Below are 23751 nucleotides of genomic sequence, written 5' to 3' on the forward strand. Positions count from 1 at the left end.
TGCACAAGGACATTCATCAGCACGCTCGAAGTTCACCTGTAGTACAAATTGCACGCATCGATTCTTTCGAGATGACAGCGTCCGCGCTAGCTACCAACGGATTCACCTCGGCACCGGCTTCTGAAAGCAAGCCAGCAAGCGATGTCCGACTATACAAGAATCGAGCGTCCTACGCCCTGCCTGCTGCTCTGAGCATCTTCCACGAGAACCCCGTAGCGCACATCGCATTCATACATCCCGGAGACGGGCCAAGTGGAAGTGGGCACGGCAATGGTACCGCCAATACGAGTGGAAGAGGAGAAACAATCATGAATGTACCTCTGATAACGGTCGTCATGTGTGCAGGGGAAGATGAGGATGATATTAATGATTATTCGGTATACTTGCATACGTGAGTATCAACTTGCTTACCTTCACAAGCTGCGCCCCCATTGCATCGCTGAGTAATTTGCATTCACCATGCGTCGTGTTCAGGCATAGGCATTCTGGATTGGTGGAGGCTGTATTGAGTGGAACTCATGGTATAACAGCCACGACGACCAAGAGTGAGTGTGTGCGCTATTCACCTTCTGTTCTTTACATGCATCTCCCCTCGTTCCACAGCTCTCTATAGCTTCTGTTTTTGATCTGGGCGTGTAGTAGCCGTACTAACAACAAATGCTTGCAACACAGTCGACGGCATGATCTTCTCTCCTACAGCACACGACCACACCCTCAACTACCGCTCAGCCACCTTACATCTATCCGAAGGATATGTGCTTGATGACGAGATCGGCTCGGAGGAGCACGAAGAGAAGCGTCGAGCCCTAGCATGCGTCACAAACACCGTCACAAATTACGATCGGATCAGCGTTGTCGGCGTTCCCGATGACGCGGCCGTCAAAAGGACGACGGTGATTCGGTTCAAGATAAGGGATATCAGCTGTAAACAGCGCTATGGCGCTTTCAACGGTACGCAAGAACCCGAGTTGAGCTGTCCTCCCGGTAAGGGAAAAGAGGGAGATGCGTTTACGGGTGTTATACCCTGTTGGACGCAGTGGGGGGAACCCTTGGGATATGGTAAAGATGTAGACGATATCAAGGGATTGACGAAGAGGAAGAATGAGGATAATAGGGAGTTCGCGGAGAAAGCTGCGTGGGCCAATGAGGAGGTAGCTATGGAAGGGCTGGGCAAGAAGAGGAAACCAACACCAACTGTACACTAGCTTCTGTACGCATTCTGCTTTGTTACACACACCTTGCCCATATTTAGATTATAATACCTTCGTATGCAGCTAGCATAGCTTATTGTAAGCGATACAACAGATAATGATGATACAAACAGGCTTTCTAAAGACACTCCATCCAGTAGTGTAAGTTTACATCTGCATCCGTCCCACCAGAGCAATCAATTTGGCAGTCACTGAGCTCAAATCAACAAGATCCCCGCCTCCCATCCTAGATCATACATCGTCTGCCTCCAGTCGACTTTCACATTCACTTGACCCGCCGCTCGTCTCCTCCACACTTCTTCCATAAGTTCCAACGCTGGACCCGTGTTGCCGAACGCCCGAGCTTCCGGTCCTAGACACTGGAAACATTCTCTGAAGAAGCTCTGCTGTTGTACCGTCTCGCAATGACACCCCGCAATAGTAATCGGTAATACTACCGCACGGTGAATCTGGACATTGGGATGTTGAATGTCCAATCGCGTCAAGGCTTCCATAGTTTCCCCTACTGCTGCTGCAATTTCCGGGACTGCAAAACGAAAAACGATCAAGCAATTGTCAGACGAAACGATTGATAGCCTTGGTACACACCAAGGAAGTGGACAGAAAAGCAAAGCTTGTATTTGTCCTTGAGCACTCACCTCTCGGGAACGGTCCATTCACCGTGACAGCTAGTAAGACCTTGACTGAGCCATGGAAAACATCACTCATGACTCGTCTGAGCATCGACGTTGAATCTTCCGCCTCCTCGTCCGCATTCGTCGGTCGATCGAGATGAGATTCCCTCCACGCCCGCTCATTGAGTATCTTCTCCACGTTGCCCGCTCGATCGAGGAATTCCTTGTAAGACAAGTAACCGGCAGATTCGGCTCGATCTTTCCATTCCGATAGAGCTATAGTCTCAGCCATCGCGAGGAGCTGATCGAACGAACGTCACACATCAGCTTATGCACACAGATATATCAATGCAGCTGCCAGACAAACGAGTCACAGAGACAACAACACTCACAGTTGTACTATCACATCCCATCAATCTATCCATGAGCAGAAGGGGTTTAGTGCCATTGGTAGTTTTGGTTCCCATCGGATCCGCATTGCTGTTGTAAGGTAGATGATCCAGTAATTTCCGGTAGACAGGTAATAAAGGAGACGCTTTATTCTGGGTGACAGAAGCGAGGATATCGATCCAGATCATATGTTCGATGAGTATACGATACCTCGACCATGGACTCGGGTTATTCTTTGTTTTCGCTCTGTTGAAGGAAAACAGATTTGTCAGCCCTGTTACCGCCGAGCAAGAGCTCGAAGATTGAAGCGTGAAGCGAGGAATGGACAGAACATGACTCACTTAGAAGTTGTATGAGAGATTGCCAGCTCTGGAGAAGAGTACAGTGCGGCGCTCAAACATCTTTGAGATATCGGTAGTAACTCTTTGAGGTGTTTCGAAGTGCCCCCACAGAACAGGTGATATGACACAGCGAACAATACCGAGACGATGATTTCCTCCGCCGTGAGATCTTGGGGCGATATGAATCGTAATCTTTCCATCGTTCTCTGGTGGGATATACTAGCCACCCTGGCATCCGCGTCATCGTCATCATCATTGTCATCATCGTCCTCCGCGTCATCGTCATCGCTGGTCTCGACCATAGTGTTCGGATCATTCGTGCTCGTCTCATTCAGGATCTCTCGCTCGATCTCAATTAGGGTAGCTTGGCTCTTCTTATCCCTCTTTGAGATGTTCGATATTGAAGAGGTTGAGTAAGCGTCGAACACCGTGAGGCGGCTTAAATTGTGAGGTCTCCGCTTTGTACGTTGGGCAACCATATGTAAGGCCGCCAAAGAGGATACCGACGTGAGGACTTCGTTTCGCTGCAACGCTAGAGGAGCCACGAAATCCCCCATGGAGATCGATATACCCATTATGCGGTATTGTAATGGCAAGACCACGTTGAGGTAATGGTGCAGGTATGCCAGGTTGGGAGAACTCGTAGATGTGCCTAGCGGAGACAGGCCGTTAGAGATTCCAGAAGTAGGTGAAGGCATTTGAAAAATCGGTGTGTCAGAGTTGATCATGCTGCTTATGTCGGCATCGGTTTGTTGAGTGTTATCCATCGCAGTATTGTTATTATTATTGTCGTTGTTATTGTTGTTGTTGTTATAGGGATTCAAGTCTGTGAAAGGGTTCGAGTTCTCATTTGGATTATAGTGAGAACCATTCTGATCCAAAGTGAACTCTGGCGGAGGTTGAGGACCGAACAAGATACCCCATAGTGCGTCCATGCTGATGTCATTCACACCAGGTATGGAAGGTATGAGGGCTCCGATGTCGCTTGGACCGTTGGAGAGAGTGCTCATGGCCGGAGGAGGAAACAACGATGGATCAGGCAAGAAGCCCGGATACAGCGTATCTGCAGATGTTGCAGGAATCGCGTTTCCGAACATGTTCGTCGTCGTGGAGGAGGAGGAAGCGGAAGTCGGCTGTCCGAACAGATCGTTGTGCGTCGAGCTTGCGGTTGTGGCCGTAGTGGTGGTAGGAGATATGTTCCAGCCCAAGGGATCATTATTTGACGACGACGACGAAGCCGATGCATTGGTAGCCATTGAACCCAATTCCCAGAAGTGTGGTTGGGGTTGTTGAGGTTGCACTTGATCTCGACTTTGGTTCTGAGCTCGAGCTTGAGGTTGGGATTGTTGATTGAGATCAATGTTATCCGTCCTGATGTCTATATCCATCGCATCAAGGCTTGTATCGGTCTCCTGACTTGCATTCTCTTTTGCAAGGCCCGATAGTGAAGAGTCGGCGACATCCTGCGAAGCATTCTTCTCGCTGTCCGCCGAACTACCCTGTCTATTCCTACTCGACCGTTTCTGCAGGACTATCTGTTTTCTACGACCTCGTCCCAGTCTAAGCTCACATTTTCCCTTCTTGCCAATCCCAGTGTCTACAGGACGTGGGCGCAAGGCGACTCACATGTTCTGTTTAGCCTTTTTGGCATTATCATTCTCTTTCAACCATTTTGGGCGTTTCAGTCCGTAGCCCATACATTCAATTCCCAACCGCGAACAAGTCGCACAAATAGGTTTGGCCTCATCGCATCGCTATGACCGGGTCCTTAGCGTGTCGAACCAATGTGGGGCGCAACAGGAGGAATAGACCGCTCAGAGAGCAAAGCAAGGCGAGACGGATTGTAGTTTGAAGGTCGGGGTTCATGTTCATACCGAAGTCGGGCATGGGTATAGGAACATACCTTTTTCCTCAATCTACAAGTGATGCAACCCGTCTTTCCCCTCTTTGAGGAACTGAGCTGTTCGGAAGGTGTATCTGTTTGTGCTTGTCCTTGTGTTACCTGTCCTGACCCTGCCTGTCCGCCAAAGAAACTTTCCAAGCTAAAAGGTTGAGAAGGACCTGACATTCTTCGGGCTTATCAGATAATCAGCATCGCCCCAAACGGATTACGGCGTCTGTTTTGTTGGAATGAGCTAAACAATAATAAAGTAATTTTGCCAGGAATCGGTGTGAATTTGGCACAAGCTTGAAGCTGGTTGCGTTGTTGATGATGTTGAAAAAGTTGATTTGGCTCAGAGCGTCAATTGCTAACAGATCAAAACAAGCGAAGATAACGAGTGGATCTGATGATGTTCGTAATTTGTTTACAATAATACACTTAAACATGAGCCATGAAGTGTTATTTGGAGTGGAGCATGGGTGCAAGTGTCGGCTGTTCCGAGCTGATAAGAGGTCAGCTGAGCATTAGCTAATTGTGCTGTGTGCTGCATTGTTTCTGCTGGCTGCAATACACCCAAGCACAGGAGCAGGAGAAGGGAATGGGGGATTAGACGTTGTCGGCGGCTAAATCGTTAAATCTGAGCGTCGGACTATTGTTATTTGGTCCCTTTCGGGCGAGTGCTAGTCAAATTAGTCAAATAGTCAAATGGGAAAAACCACGCGCAGTCCCTTAAACAGGCAAAATGTAGAGCATACCAAAAACAGATAGCCATGATTTCAGAACGTGGATCAGCAATGATTATATACAGGTATGATTGATGTTTCATAATGCATTTTGATATTTGATTTCACTGCTACTTGCACTATCACTGCGTTCCGTTGCTTTCCTTTGCCGCATTGCAGTATGATTTGATCCGGGATGCTTCAGATCGCTTAAGCTTTAGCTTCTCCATTAGCAGCGGCCTTCTTGGCCTTCTTCTTGGACGCTCGCAAGGGTTGAGTGATCAAAGTGGCCAACTCCTCATCTGTGATCTTCTTCTCGGTAGAGACCTTGTCTGCGGAGTACCATACTGGTTGAGGTGATAGAAGCAATGGACCAGCTGGGAGGAGTGCGACTGCAGAAACAGCGAGCGTCAGCTTGATAGCTTGACTTTGGCAGTCAGAACAAGACCAGCTCACTTGTGAAGAAGAACTCAGCCACGACAGTACCAGCAGTGGTTTGTACGATATCGTACGGTTTCAAAAGACCTATGAGCACAAACATGAGCACCGGTCATCACAGACGTGTCTAAACACTTCCGAAGATTTGCACTTTTCCGTGGCGCGTATGCGTCGCCAGTAGTAAGCCTTCACTCACCGTGAGCTACGGCTTCTTGTACACCCATTCGTGCCCTCTTCTCATCATCGAGAGCTCTCAAAGTGAAAGGGAAAGCACCGGCCTTCTTTTGGATCTCAGAGAAGACAGCTCGAGAGGTCTTCATCTTCAATTGGTAGTTGATATCGGCCTTCTTGTAGATTGAGGTTCTCGATGGGTCTGCTTTGGCCTGACAATACAGTCTGAGTCAGTATGTGGACCCGTCTGAGCGTGCATCGGGTAAGTAGACGCAGACGGAGAAAATGCAAGGGAGTAGACTTGTCTGCATCAAGCCCGGATCAAGCGAGATGTTCTAGACGAAGTGAGAAGCATTGTAGGAACTCGACTCACTTTACCATTGGATCCAGTCACGACTAACACATCAACACCGTAAACTTCACCTTCCTCGAAAGTAACAGTCTCGTGATCCCTCTTGAGCTCCGGTGTGGGGTTGAGCAAGATCCGCTTTTTACCGTCGGTAACGTTTTTCTCGTGTTGACAGGACAACATGCCTTCGACTCCTACACAACCGTAATCCTTTGAGACCTTCTCGACCACCTCAGTGACGTCCCAGTTCTTGTTTCCGACCTTGATAGTCCTCATAGCTGCTTGGGCGGCGTCGTAAGCCGCTTTGACCACATCCGCTGCTAATCCCTCTGCCTTGCCCAGAACGACGGTCTCAGCGTGGGTGACAGCGTATCCATCCAATTGGATACCGAGCATGATCTTTACGACGTCGCCATCTTTCAAGACAATCTCTGGGTCCGAGTCTAAGGGAGAGACGTGGGAGACAACGTTGTTGACCGAGATGGAAGTGGGGAAGGCGGATCCTGAGCCGAGGAGAAAAAACCAGGTGTTAGCGCTCGTCAGGACACATCGTCGATCCACAAAGGAGTTGATGGATAATATCATAATCGAAATACCCAGCCGAGAACAGAAGGCTTTCGAAGTTTCTCCTTGATCCAGATTTTGCTAGCAGACCAGCACCATCTCGGCCGAGCTTCTTTCCTCGTATGTTGGATAGAAGAGGGTAATGCCAAATCGTCAAACTCACCTTTTCCAACCTTGACACCGTTCTTAGCCTTGTTCCACAAAGGAGCAACAGTATCGTTCACAAGCTTATCACCCCTGTTCCACCACGTCCAGAAGTCATCAGCGATGAGATCCAGAGACATCGTCTACAGTCGGTCACACGACGTGAAAGCATCTTTGAGACTCACTCAATACACAAATCCAAGACTTTCTTTCCGGAAGTGACGGAAGGGATGAATTTCTTCAAGACTTCTCCCAAAGCTTGACCGGCTGTCGTGTACTTGGTAAGGCTGGGTTTGTCGTTCTGAACATCAGCACACCAATCGTAATGTTATACATAGCCGTTAGTTCGAGCAGACCAGGCTTGACCAGACTGACATATCATTGTTCAAACCTTTCTCTTCCACTTTCTTCTCCTCCTCGACGGGAACGGTCTTTTTCAAATCAACTTGAGCTTCAGTCGCCATGTTTCTTGCTGATTACGTGCTGTTGTACTGATAAAGAGTGTAATGTTATGTATAATCAAACCTATACCAGACTATATGTAGAACAAGACAACGGTACCCAAACTACCTTCTCCCGTGCTTGTAGAATACTCTTCGAGCACTTGCTTTGTACGTCATGATCTAAAATTCACCAACATACCACAAATTCCTATAATTCCGCCACGTGGCTGTATCTGCTCGTTCTTATACGTATGCATGTATGCTATCTGGGTGATGATGACGCGACTGATCTTGCTGCTTCTCGCTATCGTTTGACCATTGCCCTATAGATAAGAGCAATGAGCAGGCTCATCTCGTCCAGAAGACTCTCCTTTGAGATACCCACGAAGCCGATCACGCCATCTCCATCATGGAGCTGAACCGTCATAGCTCAAAATTGGCAAGAAGACCTCACGTACAGTATATGTGACCCACTAATCAAGCCCGAAATTTCGGTTCCTCACCTCATTCATTCTCGTCTTTCACGCTCTAAGGCTATCACAGATTGACCATGTCCACAAGGCGTACGACTGAAGCATCTGCTATTGGGTGGACTGCTACTTGCTCCTTGACACACACGCACGATTATGGCGTATCCTCACCATTTCCTACGACTGTCAGAGATGAAGTGACCATTGCTCGCAGAGGGGTGCATGCGGACGAGACCGTTCATTGGGCCGGAATCTTATTAGAAGAAGCCGTCAGATCATGCGTACGTGATTATTTGCATCTTATCTCAGCAAGCCCACACGACTCAGACTCCGAAATTGAGCGAACGCCCGTTTGATACTGATTCAGAGTGCAGGTATATTGCCAATCCCTCAACGCACCGCCTGTTGCCGCCTCTATCTATGCACCGGCACTGACCTTTCATTATCGCGACCTTCCCCTGACATGTAATTGGGGCTTCACGGCAGTGTACTCTGGCGATGTCCGGGTCGATCTGCCCACACAAGGCGATGCGACGGTTCTGACGAATAGCAGAATGTCCTTCCGCGAAGCATTGAGATCTAGAGGGATCTGGTGTGCGCATTGCAGGGAAAGCCAATCCATGCACCTTTGATCTCAAGTAACACACTGATGAGATACCAAATCTTCGCATAGTGTATGTATACGACGCACCTTGTGTTAGAGACTGAGACTGAGAATGAGGAATATTGGCATGAGCCAGACAAGGTGGACAGATCAGGCAGAAAAGAGTATCGTAGGTGGTGATGTACTCTATGCCCTCTCCATGAGACCTCGCGGTCGGATAGCGAAGAAGATCTGCCTGTTCGAAGATGTGCGACACAATGGATCCGAGCAGAAATTTCAGGGACTGAGCCGCTTGGAGCAGCCGGATACCCGAAGACCGACCCATTTAATAGCTGATGACGAAGGCCAGAGCGAAGCAGCTAGCGAGGACCGTGGATTATGTAGTCGTATAGACGAGATGGAATCTAAATATCCTGTTAATCTTTAACATGCAAAGGGGAGCAGACATCCTTTGCTGACATTGCTGACATTGGTGACATATCCTTCCGAGTAAAGAACAGGTCTGACCATAATAGGATACTTACCGGCCAGCGGTTTACGCGGATCTCGTGTCGAACCGCACATCCAATCAAACAAAGGAATCTGATAATATCACGAAGGCGTCCCCTCGAAGCGCTTATCAAGCAGCACGATAAGATGACGTCTAAGCCTGGGATCGTATTGATCACAGGCGCAAACAGAGGGTAAACCACGTCTCCCCATGGTCCTCCACCTTTTGCATAGGAGTGACTATTTCTCATTTACTGAAGCACCTGAATCAGCCTAGGTCTGGGGCTGGCGTCAGAATACCTTGCGCGAGGATGGGAAGTCATCGCTGCCGTCCGGGATCCTTCGATCATGCCTTCCCTTGAGGGGGTTATAGTCGTCAAGCTCGATGCAGCTGAGATGGACGATGCTCGGAAGGTGAGCACGTATAATACCAGCCTTTCGACCAGATGCGATATCTTATCAGACTAACATGATATTTTCGCTGTAGGCTGTGCAGGAACTGAAAGAGAAACATGGAATTGATTATTTGGACGTGGTAAGTCCGGCTCAACCTTATTCATTATGGTTCTACTTGATGCTCAGACTATAGCCTCGGATCGACAATAGGTACTAGCCAACGCAGCTTTGGGTAATCACGCACCTCCCATCGCCGAGATCAATCCCTCGAAATTCACTGAACACTTCAACGTCAATACTCGAGGTACTTTATTATTATACCAAGCTACCCGAGAACTGCTATTACCTGTCAAAGGCAAATTCGTCATCGTTTCTTCTATTTTAGCTACTTTATCTAGACCATGGCATAAAGTCGGTATGGTGAACTACGGTACCACAAAGGTAGCTTTGAATTACCTGGTGAGTATCGTCCCCCTAATCATCCTTACTAGTCCAGGGCATGCGATGTAAGCTGATACTGAATGATGTCTTGTGGGGACTGTCAGTCTCGGGGTATACATTTCGAAGAACCCAATTTGATTTCATTCACCATCGATCCGGGATACGTAGATACGAGATTAGGACAAAAAGCTTCGGAGTTCTTGAGTAGTCCGCCGTCCCAGACGGTTGAACAGACAGCCCGTGAGTCTCCTATGAAGTCTATTTCTTGAGCTGCAGCATCTCAAAGCGAAGCAGGAGGCTTATGAGTGGTTGGACTGCAGCAATGATGTGCGATTTGGTTGAAAAAGCTACAAGAGAAGAACATTCGGGAAAGCTGTGGAGAGTGTGAGTGATCGAACTTGGATGTCAAGTATGATGCTATGATAAGATCACAATTGATGGTAGCTTGAGGAATCTGTTTAGTGACGGTACCCCAGCTCCTTACTAAGCAATGTCCATTCGGGAAGAATCAGATTGAGAATACATGACATGCTCAGTCGTAGTTCAACTTGGACATCAGCCACGATGCAGTCCACTATCCATTCATAGCTCATAGCTCATAGATCTGTGTGTGTCAACATCACTAGCGTTATGCATGTGCGAGCCTCATTTCCGAATCTTGCAACCTGGACGTTTCACGATTTGACTTCGCTGGAATCAATTCGGTTATCTCGGCAATCCAAAAAGGCACAATAGAGTGCGATCGATTGACGTCAGGACGCAATGCATTTCGAGAATGTGATTCTGAAGTTTGAGTGACGGACAGCTTGATCAGCTTGATGTCATTCGTTCGAACCAGCATTTCCAACATCGAACTACCGAGAGGGTAAGGTATCACGAAGATCGCCTACAATCCAAACCCTCTCAAGCTTTCAGAGAACAGCTCAAATGCCGAGAGATCAGGTTGACAAGTTCGCTCAAGCTGAGCACAGCGGATATCATTCGTCAGCTTATATGGCGGCTGGAGAAGCGCAGATGAGGTGAGTCAAGTCAAATCAAGTCAAGTCAAGCATGCAGCCCATGTGTATGGTCTATAACCTGACAACTCCGATTATCTTCATTCTGCTTCATTGGGCTCCTGTTCTTTACTTTGCGCATGCAGAGTGTCAATGAGATCATTGGGGAAATTAGACGAGCTGACACACCCTCCTTGCCACCTCAACAGCTTCACACCTATAAATCAGATCCACCAACACCTATGCGGCCTACATATATACTCGCACGATGGTAATCGAGCAGTCAAAGCTCATCATTATTGTACTCATCTCAGGAAAGATTTGCATCAATGTGTGATTTACGATAGCGATCAGGCGAATGCCAGGTTGATCGGTAAGCCACCCCTACACCAATCCAGCAATTCCAACCTTTCGCTTCATAACTAAACATATAACTCAGACTGAAGCTGATGGAACGACCGCGCTCTGCTTGGAAAGGTATCGAGTATCTCGTTCCGGAAGAGGTGTTTATTAGTCTCCCAGAGGATGAAAAGAAGGTGAATTAGGATTCTGCAGTCGCCGCCAGTCTTGCCCGGATAACGCTAATGCTCATGCTAATGCTAATGCTAATCCTGAGATTGAACGATAGTATTGGCACTCGCATAAATACGAGGTGGATTCGGGGATGTTGATGCTAGGAACTAAATCGCTTGTACCCAGTAAGTTGGGACCGGTTCAAGGTATAATTCATCGTTGCGATCTTGCTGAGATTTGGTGCCTTATGCGCTCCGCTACTCTGTGACTATCATCTATGTAGACGCTATGACAGATATAGCAGAGCGCCCGTCGATGTTAGAGCTGCACCGTACTTACGGCAAGACAACGCATACTTGGTGAGCTACATCTTCCGATATACCATCAATCCTCAATACCCCGATGAGAGCTGACTTTCTTTGATTCTGCAGGGCATATGACCGGTCTCCTGATTTGCCTCTGGGTCCACCACAAATCATGATGGCTTACACGGAGGATTCGCAAGTGGATAAGAAACTGCTAGCAGAACGAGATAAGTGAGTTAAGGAGTCAAGGCCGACCATGCAACCTGTGGATATAGATCTTCATGTTGATATTGACATTTGGTCGTAGCGAAATGGGTGTCGATACAGCGGCGAAAAAGGAGACTCGAAGACAATATCTGATACAGGAAAACCTTGATAGACCCCCTGCAGAAGGTGCCGATCAGATATGGACAAATGGTAGGAAAGGTCAACTCGAGTGGGTGGACCAGAAGTGATCCAAACATGGCCTTGTAAGTGTATAGTCCACTATGTATCACATGCGCTGTACCAGACTCGCGGGTTCAGTGCAAGGTGGACAGCATCATTCCTTGCGCAGATGCAGTACTTAGCAAATATGCAGATCCAATACCTATAGGTATCATACAACAACATGATCCTCTGGATATCTAACGCAATCATAGGACCCGATGACCCTTCATCTCTTTCACGCTGCACGCACTACGCACTACGCTATAGGACGCCCTGAACCCTCTTCCCCCTCCAACGACATTTCCAAACTTCAACATCATCCCAATCATCGTCCGTCCACGTATCCCAATGCGTCTCTACTTCCTTCCTCAGCCTATCTTTACTGATCTGCTTCAAACCGAATCCAAGCTCTTGTCCTACTTGTAAGGCTTCATCGATGAGGGACCGGTCTCGTCTTTCCAGGGCTATGTATATGACCGGCATTGTGCGTTTTGACTTCGCCCTCGCCTTCAAATTCCTGCTTTCTTCCGAGGTTGAGATCGGGGTTGAGGTTGAGGTTGAGTCTGAGGTCGACTCTGAGATCGAGGGCGAGATAGAGGTCGAGGATGATGATGATATAGACGGGTATATCGAGATGTATATGAGAGTCTTCCAAAGTGGTCTGATCAAGTCGACGGTGTAGAATGTATCGGACATGATAATTATGTCTACTCCGTGCATGTAAGAATAGTCCATGGCAATATCCCCACTCTCGTCTTCGTGACCAGGTCTCTTAGACTTCTCCTTGTCGTCGTTATATTTATTGTCAATTTCAATATCCGTCTTGCCATCTGCCTTCTTACTTGAATCGAGTTCGTCATTGTCGTTATCGTGTTTGGGTTTGGAGTCATGATTGTGACCGTAACAGGGCTGGTCATCGCGATTGACGAGGTATTCATCGTATCTCGCAGCAACTTCAACCCAATCCAGATACCTCACCATCCCTAACCCCGTCCCCATACTCGCATCTACTTTATCCTCTGTCCCTTCCCTATGCTGACTATCCAATCCCTCTAAAGCCAATCCAGCAGATCTCAACTCCTCGACACCACTCTCAATATTCGGTCGCAGCACATCATCTAACACAGGCTGAATATCCGTACTAACCACCTCATACCCCCTAGAAAGCAGTGTCAACGCCGTGTATCCTATCCCGCCTCCGAGCTCAAGTATCTTTTTCCCCTTGGTCTTTGTTCTACTACCGTTCCCTACACTGCCACTGCGAGGGGTGACTGAAGGGAGGATGCTGGAGAGGTACAAAGAGAGGATTTGGGAGGATAACCATAATGTAGTCCCTGTTGTTCCTGTACCCCGCCCATCAATGCCCTCAGAGACCTGTCGAAGGGATATAGATGTGTCTTCGAAAGGCGGCGGGAGGGGATGGATGAGTGTGGTCAAGTGTTTCGTATGCGATGCAGGAAGTGGTTGATTTTGAAGTTGTGCTTGAGGTTGGGGGAAAGAGGAAGGAGAAGGAGAAGGAGGAGTCGAGGTCATATTTCTCTCGTTGGTTTCATACTCGCTTCATCCCTTCTTGTGTCGAGTTTGATTTTCGTTCCCGCTCCTTTGCCCTACTCATTGATCTCTTTCTTCGAGTCTAGAATCTTAGTTCTCGAGGCTTGGGTTTTGTGTGTCTTGGTACTCCACTCACACTCAGATCTGAGGCCTCGACAAGAAGAGCAAGAAATAGATAGGTTCATCGAAAATCAGAAACTCCAAAATCAGTTTCGAAAATCAATCTCGGTTAATCAGATAACCAATTCCGACATGACCTCTTTCCTTGCAATGTTGTGTTGTGCTTGGCCCGACATCTGAACAACTTAGATGACCAACGACACGCGCATACATCATTTGATGACATTCATACATGAACAGCACATGATCGAGGAGCAAGTCAAATGGATACCGAAGTGCACTAGTAGTTGATTGTCCAAGATGCCGACAAGTAAAATCCCAAAAAGGTGAATGTGTCAGGAGAAGTTCGGTTGATATCTATCTATATACAGTGGGTGAATGAATCTACGGATCAGTGAATGAATGGCGTATACTCTGCCTATTGTGTGTTCATATCTTCTTATGTTCTTGTCTTCTTCTTTTCTTGTTTTTCGGTGATCTTCGTTCTGGATCCCTAAACATCACTTCGATCCCTTATCCCCCGCATCCCTTTCTTCGAGCTTTCGCAATCTCTCTCTAAGCTCTTCGATCTCCCTATCCTTGGTCGCATTATTCCTCTCCACTTCATATCTGACCATATCCTTCAAGCTATCCGCAGAAGCCTGCAAATTCCCAAGTAAGGTATTCGACGCACTGGCAGTATTCTTGAATTCGTCCATCTGGTCCAATTGTTGAGAATATAGATTCGCATATCGATGATGCAGATCTGCTAATTCATATCTGTAATAGCCCATCTGGGTGTAGATAAGGTCGTATAATTGGTTAAAAGGCTGAAGGAACACATCCCTTGAGATGTGGGGCGACTTTGTCGGCGAAGGATTCGATAAATGGCCTGGTTGTCCGTGACTTCCAGAAGCTCGTCTTGGCGAAGGGATACCGCCTTCATAGCGTCCCGAAGACGAAGAAGGGTTTTGTGGGATCGAAAAATTGCGACGATCAGAAACGGTCGCTGGACCACGTAGATTCCCTTGGGATTCGTACGGTCTTCCCAAAGGTCGAGTTTGAGGTAGATTGTAGTAAGGTCCCTGCTGTCGGGCGAATTCGTGCTCCTCGCCGTTCCTTGAGCGATGGCCGAGGGGTGCAGTCCTGGGATCAGTCAAGTTTGTTCCATGATGTCCGTACCCGTGTAGTGGAGGTAGAATGTGAGGTGGTACGGAAGTCTGGCTTCCGGAAGGAGGTTCTCTGGGCGAAGCTTGCTGTGCAGCCAAGCCTTGATTGTTGAGAGGTGCGCTCTATCGAACATATCATCGTCAGTCCCGGCTTGCAGCAAGCGTGACCAAGCAGCCAGACGACTAACCTTTGATCCAGGTACGACATTTCGTTCATTAGCAGAAGTGACAATACTCATCTTCTCCACCTTGTCCCTGGTCTTTTCACGTCTTCTGCCTACCCCTCCGCCGCCGCTCAACGGTCCACTGCCAGAACTTGAAGGACCACCGATGTCTCGGGCTTGGCTCAGATTCACCAGATTATCCGGCGGTAGATGGGTGTTGTTACTGTTGGTAGGATCCTTTGGCGCCCAACCTTTGAAAGTCAACTCTTTTGGTGTGGAGGGCTGAGATTGAGCTACTTCTCGTCTTCGTGCAGCGATCAGTGCTTGCTGTTGCTCCTTGATCGAGATCGTGTCCCGTACCTGTTCAGTCAGAAGTTCAACTTGATTCTGTGTGCGTCCCTCGAGTTTGAGCTGTTTTGAGAGAAGAGAATTGTTCAAACCTACAGTCTTCAGTTGATCTTCGTCTATAGCTTTGAAGTCAAATCCCATAACCACAGGAGAAGGCAGAGCTTGATTACCATTATCGTCCCTTCGTGCTTCTCTGGCCGCGGCGAAACCGATCGGTTTGATGGGTGCCAACGCTGCTGGTCTTCCATTTTTCGAGGAAAGGGAGGAAGAATTGTTCGGATGCGCATCATGATTTGATGGTGATGTCGAGGCTGATCCTTCACCGGATCTATCTTTTCGCGGTGAAGGCACAGCATCGACCGATTTACCGCCTTTTGTCACTCGTCTGCGCTTGTCGGCTCGACCATTTGAGCGGACATCTTCGTCGACTTCGCCTTCGGCATCGTCACCACTGTCGTCGTCAACCAGTGATAGGGGAGGCAATCGGTCGCGAGCGTTGAGGGGCAGTGAATGCCGTCGGTTCGGAAAGGCATGATCGGGTGTTCCACGGGGTTTATCGGTAAGTGAAGATCGAGTTTGGTGAAGAAGACGTTTCGGAGGCAAGAGGGCGTCGTCAGCAAGGGAGGTTCGGCGTGAAGGAGGGGGAGTGAGGTATGGGTCAGTTGGATCAGGCATGGTAGCGATTTGTCAGCAGAGATTCGAGTTGGTCGGGAATGAGGACATAGGAGCACGTGAAGCACAACAACATAGATACAGGAAAGACTCGGTGGAATAGCAGCCAAGAGGACATGTCATAATAAGTGTAGTGAAGCTAGAAATGTGAAGCTATCACAAATTGCATCCAGTCTACAGCCTCCATTCGCTCCACTCGTCATAGGGCATGGCGGGGTATAGCTGAGAAGGCAATGAGGAGATACGATGAAGCGCGTTCCACCATCTCTGAATCAAAGGGTCAAATCAAAAAAGGACCAAGGAGTAAAAGGAGATAAGGAAGGTACCAGTGCTGTTGTGCGCGAAGTCGGGCTATGTGTCGTATCGGAATGGATACACGGACTGCGCACTCCAAGCTGAACACGGAAAGCGGGCGCCGTTGCTACCTTCCTCAGGCCGTAAGGAGGAAGAGAAGGACACCAAGTTTTGGGTTTCGGTCCCGGGGTTCTGAACATCAACGGAGCGAGGTGGGAAGCGGGCATAAAGGATCAAAAGATGCAGCAACAAGCAACGAACGAGATGATCTTGGAGTGAAACATAAGTGAACGGACGATTTTATAAGAAGAGTAACAATGACCAACCCAATGAAGTCGCTCGAAACGCCAAGGTACAGAATGCAGTACTCACGCTTGATCGTCCTTCCTTCTGCTGACCTTCCTCCTGCCTGCTCGAGTCTGATGCGCCATGAAATCGTCGTCCTCGTGCACCTCCGACTCGACGACAGAAGGTGACCTGCTGTCTCCAGGTGGCGGGTCTCTCAAAGATGATGTCCTACGGATGAAAGGCGGCGGCGCAAGCGGTGATTGCACATGTGTCGGTTTGATGGGTTGACCATGTATGATTCCAGGTGAAGAGACGTTGCGGTTTCCGTTGATGTTGGAATTTGAGAATGGCCGAGGGTGTAAAGGCGGGAGGCGAGGCGGGAGAGGTGGTGTCGAATGGACCAGCATAATCGGCATGAGGGGTGTCGTACCACGGGTTCAGAACGATGTGGGAGAGGAATGTACGAAGTGGTGACAATAAGAGTAAGCAGACCAGACAAAAGATGCAAATAAATGATGAAACGAGTGAACAGATGAGGGTCGTCGAGTATCGAAGAAGATGATGAGAGCGATGAAAGTGAGGGTGATGTTAAGAAGAATAGTGGTGTGTTGTGTGTGAGATAGTAATGGTCGAGGTGAAACCATTCAAAGGGATACACAGGGGTAGACCATTCCAAATCAGATAGATCAGATCGATTCCATTCCGTTCACCATTATGTTTAGATGACGACGTCGATAGCGAGAAGGGAGGGGAGAAGGAGAAGGCACGTTTGTGTGCGTGTGGTGAAGATAGGAGCGGAGTAAATTGATGCACGGATACACGAACACACAGTCCAGGTGGGGAGAGGGCGATGATGGTAGTATGGTATGTGTCCAAAGGAGGCAAGATCGAGTGAGGAGATGAAGATGAGAAATTGATGGTAGTCAAGGTACGAGTAGATAGAATAGATTATTGTATATGTGTGTCAAGTGCGAGTGTGAAACAAACAGGACAGTTGATTCATCCCAATCAACATCCCAATACAACGGTGTCGAAATGAATGGGTAAGGGGAACCGTTGAATTGAGTGGGATAGACAGATCCGAGAAAGGGGTAAGGGTAAGGGTGAAGGGGCATGAGATATAGTTCAGAACAATAGATAATAGATAATAGACAGGTACATCTCGTCATGAGCAAATGCACTCGATTTCGATGTATTGGGACTTACGGGTGTAGTGATGATGCTGAGCTTGGACCTCCTCTACCTTTGTCTCTGTCTCTAGATGTCGCCGAGTGCGATCCTTGCCCGTGCGGGGGAATGTGGTCCAAAGGAACTCCACTTGCATCAATACCGATGTTGGTTCTGATCGAGGTGGTTGCCATTGAGAATAAGCCACCAAGGGTATAGGTATATAATCTAATTGTCCTTTTGTTCGTTCGCTCTCTCTTAAGCTTCTTTTGTTTGTGTATTTGCGTTCTGTTGCCTCGTACACAGAGAACAATAAGATCGGATCTTTGTGCTTGAGACAAAAGCTAAAGCTGACTGTGTGTGTCTTCTATTGTTCTCCCTGGACGCGGTTCATCTGATGATCTTGCATATATCTATCTGCTTTGTTCTTCGTTTTTCGCTTTGTCACTTGTTCTGATATGGTGTGAGGCATCAACTTAGTTGATGTGTATGTCTGTCTAATGATGCTCTTCGTTCCAACATGTAACATGATTGACGCTTACTCTGACCGACCCTAGTACCTACGTATTTGTGTCAACGGACGATTGAGGTTTCAGACCCTGAATAACGAATCATGATTCGGGAAGTTCCTAGCTAGGTATATCTACAGTATATATCTGTCGTCCAAATGCTTGTTGCTATGAAGCTTCCTCGCGATTCATTATGATCCGCCTGACCATTTCGACTGCGTTCTGCCCAAACTACCGCACTCCGATTCCTCCCCTCTCGTCAATGCGAGTGCAATGACTCTCTATCTCAGAGCGACGATGTGTGAATCTCAGGCAGGCTTGAGTGAGTGGTGAATTTTCAGGGTGAAATCTGAAACCTTATCACGCGGCTAAGAGGGGAAAGGTGAAGCAAGTATAAGCGGTGATCGCCGACCAAGATCGAAGGCTTCTTGATTTTTCGAGTACAAGATTCAAGATGTAGCAGTCCTCTATGTATATACATGATTGAATGTTGATCCAGTACACTCCACAGCCACAGCATGCAGCGATCTTGCAAGCTGGTTCAGCAGAGTATGAGCTGTCGATTATGCTTGGGTGGTTTCGGATCCCTCGTCGATCGTCCGACCAGCTCGAAAGTCGGAGCAAGGCTATTCTCCAGGTATCTAAGCACGACCTCGAATATCGTAAGACCGATGCCGGTCCAGTTCCAACCAGCAGCAAGATACATCGCATCGGCCTCGAGTGCTGCAAAGCAGCTGAGGAAGCTTGCTAAAGCTCCGACTGTACGCTCGCGACGATGTCTGTCCTCTGCGACGCGAGCTTTTCCTGATGTTTCGACATGGACCGTGAGTCCATCTACCCATCATCATCGCTCAACGTCCGATGCCGCCAGCGCTGAACCCTCAGGATCGATGTATAGGACTCAGGTATCGCTCGACCTCTCGCAGAAGCGTTATTGACTGCTTATCCGCACATCGTTCGTCCTACCCAAGCGCAAAAGTTATTTCTGTTAGCTGTAGGAGCGGGGAAAGAGGTGTATCTCAAGGATGATATGGGCAGAGGCAAGTGAGTGATTGCCATCCTTTTCGCGATCTCCCGGTTGAGTGAACTATCTTCTCCTCGTCAATCAAGTACACTCCTGGCTTATCATGAACTCGCGAAGTCTGAAACCCTGGACAAATCTGTCAAACAGCTGGCTGACCTCGTTATCGTTGCAGAACGCTAGCTTTAGCCTTAAGCGCTTCGAACATCGCACTCAAGTCGAAGACACAAGGGGGTCCGAGAGTCATGATCCTCGTTCCTACACCTTATCTAGCCCATCAAATCCACTCTCATCTTATGAAATTATCACCTTCCTCATCACTGTCAGGCGAATTCGCCAATCCGTCATTCACGCTGCTGGCTCCCATCTTACCCGGGCGTGACTCGAGTCCGACTATCAGGGACGTACCTGATACACCAATAATCATCTCCACTCCCAAAGATCTACTCGCATACGATCATTCAAATCTCAACTCGCTGAAACACATCTTTCTGGACGAACCAGATACCATGATTGGATCTATCCCAAGCAGACACTCAACACCGAATATGTTGGCTCATCATACGCTGTTCAAACATCCACCACCGATCATACGGGTCTTGAACAATCTCCTGAATATACGGCCGGCATCCGACGGAGAGGGTTCACTGGACTATTCGAGAAGAAGGGACGATATCAATACGATATGGATTTCTTCGAGCTTGAATAAAGATTTCAAGCGATTAGTAAAGACTCGAGGATGGATCAAAAGGTCGAATTCCCATCTAGTAGATCTGGACTTCACACAAGGAGCTTCGGATAAATTGAAAGCTATCAGAACCCACCTTCTGAACGCCTTAGAAATGAAGATATCTGCACAAAGTGAATATGCAGATTCGCAAACAGCGGACACAAGCATGCCAAGCAAACATCGGAAACCCGAGCATTATGCTCTTTTAGTTGACCCTCAGAACGGCTCGATAAGTACCTTGGACCCGAGCGAACCATCTACTTATATCCCTCCAAATAGGAAGACCGGTCAAGACGACGCGGAAAATCGAGAGATTAGGCAGGTTTCTGAGAACGAGAAACGAGGTGTTCCCGTGGAGATGTTAGAAGCATTATCGATAATCCACCTTTCTTCCCCGCCTCCACAAGGGAAATACGCATTAGTCCTTCCTCCAGAGGGTATATCGCTGAATGCCCTTTCTGAGGAATTGTCGGAACTGGGCTTATCTTCTTCGATCCTTCAACCGGAATTGATCCACTTGGAATCTGATTCCATATTCTTAGCGGAAATCCAGTCGGGGTCGGACCCGGAAGATGGACAGGGCGAATTACCCATTTTGATAGCTAGACGAAGCTCGATAACGGGATTGCACCTCAGAGATCTACATACCATATACCTCCTTGATGGATTGGATTTCCAAGGTTTGACGAAGAACAAACGACAGGCTGGAGGTGTTAAGGATAGAATGAAATTTTATGAGCTTGTGACTGGACGATTAGGGAGATTGGGTACCTCTGATGATGATTCGACCGCGAAACCGACAACAGCCGAGAATAAACCTACGCCAGATGCGAGTCATATGAAACAGAGACAGAGACAGAGACAGAGGGTGATTAGTCTTGTAATGGATGGGACGGAGGACGAGAAGAGGTTGAAAGAGATGTTTGGACATGTTGTTGAGGGTGGACAGCAGTGGAATCTGAAGGCGTGGGATGTTGAGGGTATGAATAGGCTGTTAGAGGAACAGATGGGTATCTCAGAGGAAGTGAGTGAGCTAAACGCAGAGGAGGATGGAGATGGGAATGGGAATGGGATTAGATCACAGTCATTTGGCGGTGATGGGGTGCCTGAAGCGAAATTTGGAGACGAAGTCCAGCACAGAGGGTCCGATCAAGCTGCCAAGGGGTTTAAGACCGCTAGGCTAGAAAGCGCTGGATTGAAGGAAGAGCAATGAGGTATCACCGCCCACCTCAGTGCACCGATATACAAATATGTATCAGTGATCACACATACTATGCCATACTACTCATACCAAGCACATGCATACCACTTGTTCCCCTGCCATTTATTGCCAGTATGCATGCAACATACGTTTTGTCCCTAGACTTTGATCTTGAATCGCTTCGCAAGCAGCTATTTGGATGGATGGCCTCCACCTGTCTTGTCCGCGCTAAATGATGTCACTCGTCAGACCGTCGAAGCCGTTGCGAGTCACTGTCGCTTGTGTCAAAGGTTGTTGGTCTTCTTCACTCTCAACTACTCGCTGAATCAACTTCATCAAGTGAACAACATCTCGCTGCCAAGAACAAGACAAGCCAATAGAAGAGGGAGGACTGGGAGCTGTATCGTGCTTAACAATGTCGATTCGCTATATAAGTCAAAAAGTCGCCCAGCAGGTGCGTCGTTCGTCTCCCACTCAGATTTCTTGTCCATTTGATCGCCCTTGATCTCCAGCGCATCGCCTGTCCCATCGACTTTCCCTCTGTCAGACATATGAATGAATGACCGTTGTCGATACTGATGGACTGACATGCAGATCGATGAGGAGCTCATGTCTGCCTCCGGGGCATTCTCGCTTGACCAAGTAAGCCAGCTCCTTCATATTCTCAATGATTGCTGGAGGAGTAGGCTGAGATGCTAAGACGAAGTCAACATGGATTATTTTGATAGTTGATGGAATTAGCCGGCTTGTCATGTGCTCAAGCATTATCGAAATCGTTTCCTGTGGTATCTCATAGACGGGTGATGGTAGCTTGCGGACCAGGTAATCAAGTGAGCTTCAACCCTATCTACGCTGATCTAATACACTCCAATCCAATCTCAAGTGCGGTGTCATTTGCACCAAATTCTCTCATGAGTATATGTACTTTGTACTGATGTGGCTGGAAAGGGTGGAGATGGACTAGTAGCTGCTCGACATCTACACCATTTCTCATACAAACCAACTATCTACCTACCCAAACCAGGCTCAAAGGACATTTATCAACGACTACTACGTCAATGCGAAAACCTGAATATACCGATTCTGAAAGACGTAGAGGATTTCAAGAGCGGACTGAAGGAGAGTGATGTGATTCTTGATGCGATATTCGGTGAGTCCATCCATCCATATTCGCATCCTCAAATATCTGTCTGGAAAGGAGAATCATCTCCGTATATTCACAGCACCATTGTATCGAACCCCCTCCCCTATATTTCCGTCAGCTTGTGATCGCTAGGCCGGATTGACTGACCACCCTTTGGTCTGCTTTCATTTAGGTTTCTCATTCCACCCCCCGCTCAGAGCACCCTTCGACCAAGTCCTGAACGCCATCACCGCTACGTCCGTACCGATCGTCTCGGTGGACATACCCTCCGGATGGTCAGTGACTGACGGTCCGCAACCTCTATACACTGAGAAGGACGATCAAGGGAGTTCTCAGAGCGTTAAGACGTTCGAGCCTGAAGTCTTGGTCAGTCTGACGGCGCCCAAAGAGGGCGTGAAGGGGTTCAAGGGAAGACATTGGTTAGGCGGGCGATTCGTCCCTGAGTTAGTCCATTGACAAGGTCCCTTCGATCTCAACATTCTGCACCTGACGATGTTCTCTCGTGTCTTGACGGTAAGTGAGACGAAAGCTGATTGATATGAGCGGATAGTGCACTGGCCAAGAAATATGACTTGAGTTTACCGGATTATCAAGGGGTGGATCAAGTCGTTGAGCTTCCTTCTGGCCCCACTTCTGCTTCCGAGCAGTGATGCTGAAGAGCGACTTCAGGATGGCATGAAATCCCTTTATAGTGTAGAGCTGTCTATGTTCGCCTTGGTACTTGGGTTCTTTGAGCACCCGGCTACGTTATAACTGGCATCGCGTGGAAAATGATGCATCTTTCCACCTTTGATATATCCGCTTCTGTACTGACTCAAATACCCCACTTTCCCCACCTATGAGATCGCATATCCATCTATCTATACAGATCATCTCACAACGTCCCTGTCGGTAAAGGTTTTGCTTGATCAGATAACGATACATCGGCCGACCCTCGGATTCCATTGCTAAGCAACATTTGGATGGCTCGGCGTTGCGCATGATTCATGGGCGATGATCCGCTTGAATCGTCCGCCGCGTTTCATGGCTCGGGGGAAATCGATAAGACGCAAAGCAAGGTCAGGCACAAAGGATGTTTTTGGTTTAGTGTCCCTCAATAGGCGTGGCACTCGATAACAGACACCCTATCCCACACTACAGAGTCCTAGCTCAAAGTCCAGATGCATAGTGAATGCGGACCTTCTTGAGAATGATCCGTGATCCGCTTGGGCCGACAAGTGAAGAGCATGTCCATGTCCCTTATGAAACCGCTCACTCGCGACCGTTGCCTCTCTCACGATGTGATTTCATACCATTTCGATTCAGTAACAGATGACGCAGGATGAAGCGTTCTTTCCGATACGAGACAGAGCTGGTATGACTACTCTTCAGTTCCAGCAAAAGCGTCATCCGATGTCCTCACCACTGTAAATTGAACTGGTGATGTTTAAGACGGTCCTTGCCGGTCGCGACGCGCCAGTGAAAGGCTCGGGATGCCGTTCCT

The 23751-nt window shown here is 48.2% G+C and overlaps 10 protein-coding genes across 10 annotated transcripts; 5 read left to right on the forward strand and 5 right to left on the reverse strand.

Annotated features, from left to right (window-relative positions):
* Positions 1-71: 71 nt before the first annotated feature.
* Positions 72-1205, forward strand: I303_101873 (uncharacterized protein; the record flags this gene model as incomplete). Its single annotated transcript, XM_018405339.1, has 3 exons — positions 72-391; positions 475-545; positions 673-1205. 3 exons carry the CDS (start codon positions 72-74, stop codon positions 1203-1205), a joined length of 924 nt encoding a protein of 307 aa, XP_018265620.1.
* A 203-nt stretch (positions 1206-1408) lies between these two features.
* I303_101874 (uncharacterized protein) lies at positions 1409-4624 on the reverse strand (the record flags this gene model as incomplete). The annotated part of the gene is made up of 6 exons (XM_065968431.1): positions 1409-1737; positions 1850-2126; positions 2218-2461; positions 2557-4098; positions 4183-4310; positions 4460-4624. 6 exons carry the CDS (start codon positions 4622-4624, stop codon positions 1409-1411), a joined length of 2685 nt encoding a protein of 894 aa, XP_065824503.1.
* A 746-nt stretch (positions 4625-5370) lies between these two features.
* I303_101875 (DNA-binding protein, 42 kDa) lies at positions 5371-7290 on the reverse strand (the record flags this gene model as incomplete). Its single annotated transcript, XM_018405337.1, has 7 exons — positions 5371-5552; positions 5617-5685; positions 5795-5981; positions 6143-6621; positions 6846-6919; positions 7012-7113; positions 7202-7290. 7 exons carry the CDS (start codon positions 7288-7290, stop codon positions 5371-5373), a joined length of 1182 nt encoding a protein of 393 aa, XP_018265618.1.
* Positions 7291-8979: 1689 nt separating this feature from the next.
* Positions 8980-10057, forward strand: I303_101876 (uncharacterized protein; the record flags this gene model as incomplete). The annotated part of the gene is made up of 6 exons (XM_018405336.2): positions 8980-9026; positions 9105-9246; positions 9320-9367; positions 9439-9687; positions 9774-9909; positions 9990-10057. 6 exons carry the CDS (start codon positions 8980-8982, stop codon positions 10055-10057), a joined length of 690 nt encoding a protein of 229 aa, XP_018265617.2.
* A 539-nt stretch (positions 10058-10596) lies between these two features.
* I303_101877 (uncharacterized protein) lies at positions 10597-11937 on the forward strand (the record flags this gene model as incomplete). The annotated part of the gene is made up of 7 exons (XM_018405335.1): positions 10597-10688; positions 10874-11037; positions 11142-11200; positions 11293-11362; positions 11461-11536; positions 11609-11713; positions 11790-11937. 7 exons carry the CDS (start codon positions 10597-10599, stop codon positions 11935-11937), a joined length of 714 nt encoding a protein of 237 aa, XP_018265616.1.
* Positions 11938-12172: 235 nt separating this feature from the next.
* I303_101878 (uncharacterized protein) lies at positions 12173-13444 on the reverse strand (the record flags this gene model as incomplete). Its single annotated transcript, XM_018405334.1, has 1 exon — positions 12173-13444. The coding sequence occupies one exon, from the start codon at positions 13442-13444 to the stop codon at positions 12173-12175; it is 1272 nt and encodes a 423-aa protein (XP_018265615.1).
* Positions 13445-14082: 638 nt separating this feature from the next.
* I303_101879 (uncharacterized protein) lies at positions 14083-15917 on the reverse strand (the record flags this gene model as incomplete). The annotated part of the gene is made up of 4 exons (XM_065968432.1): positions 14083-14853; positions 14919-15070; positions 15119-15254; positions 15339-15917. 4 exons carry the CDS (start codon positions 15915-15917, stop codon positions 14083-14085), a joined length of 1638 nt encoding a protein of 545 aa, XP_065824504.1.
* Positions 15918-16576: 659 nt separating this feature from the next.
* On the reverse strand, positions 16577-16912 carry I303_101880 (uncharacterized protein; the record flags this gene model as incomplete). Its single annotated transcript, XM_018405332.1, has 1 exon — positions 16577-16912. One exon carries the CDS (start codon positions 16910-16912, stop codon positions 16577-16579), a length of 336 nt encoding a protein of 111 aa, XP_018265613.1.
* Positions 16913-18723: 1811 nt separating this feature from the next.
* Positions 18724-21136, forward strand: I303_101881 (uncharacterized protein; the record flags this gene model as incomplete). Its single annotated transcript, XM_018405331.2, has 3 exons — positions 18724-18996; positions 19071-19216; positions 19369-21136. 3 exons carry the CDS (start codon positions 18724-18726, stop codon positions 21134-21136), a joined length of 2187 nt encoding a protein of 728 aa, XP_018265612.2.
* A 403-nt stretch (positions 21137-21539) lies between these two features.
* I303_101882 (NAD(P)H-hydrate epimerase) lies at positions 21540-22918 on the forward strand (the record flags this gene model as incomplete). The annotated part of the gene is made up of 6 exons (XM_018405330.2): positions 21540-21578; positions 21719-21766; positions 21853-21954; positions 22073-22274; positions 22441-22711; positions 22819-22918. 6 exons carry the CDS (start codon positions 21540-21542, stop codon positions 22916-22918), a joined length of 762 nt encoding a protein of 253 aa, XP_018265611.2.
* Positions 22919-23751: the final 833 nt, after the last annotated feature.

The sequence above is a fragment of the Kwoniella dejecticola genome, chromosome 2 (assembly GCF_000512565.2).
Source record: "Kwoniella dejecticola CBS 10117 chromosome 2, complete sequence".
Classification (NCBI taxonomy): domain Eukaryota; kingdom Fungi; phylum Basidiomycota; class Tremellomycetes; order Tremellales; family Cryptococcaceae; genus Kwoniella; species Kwoniella dejecticola.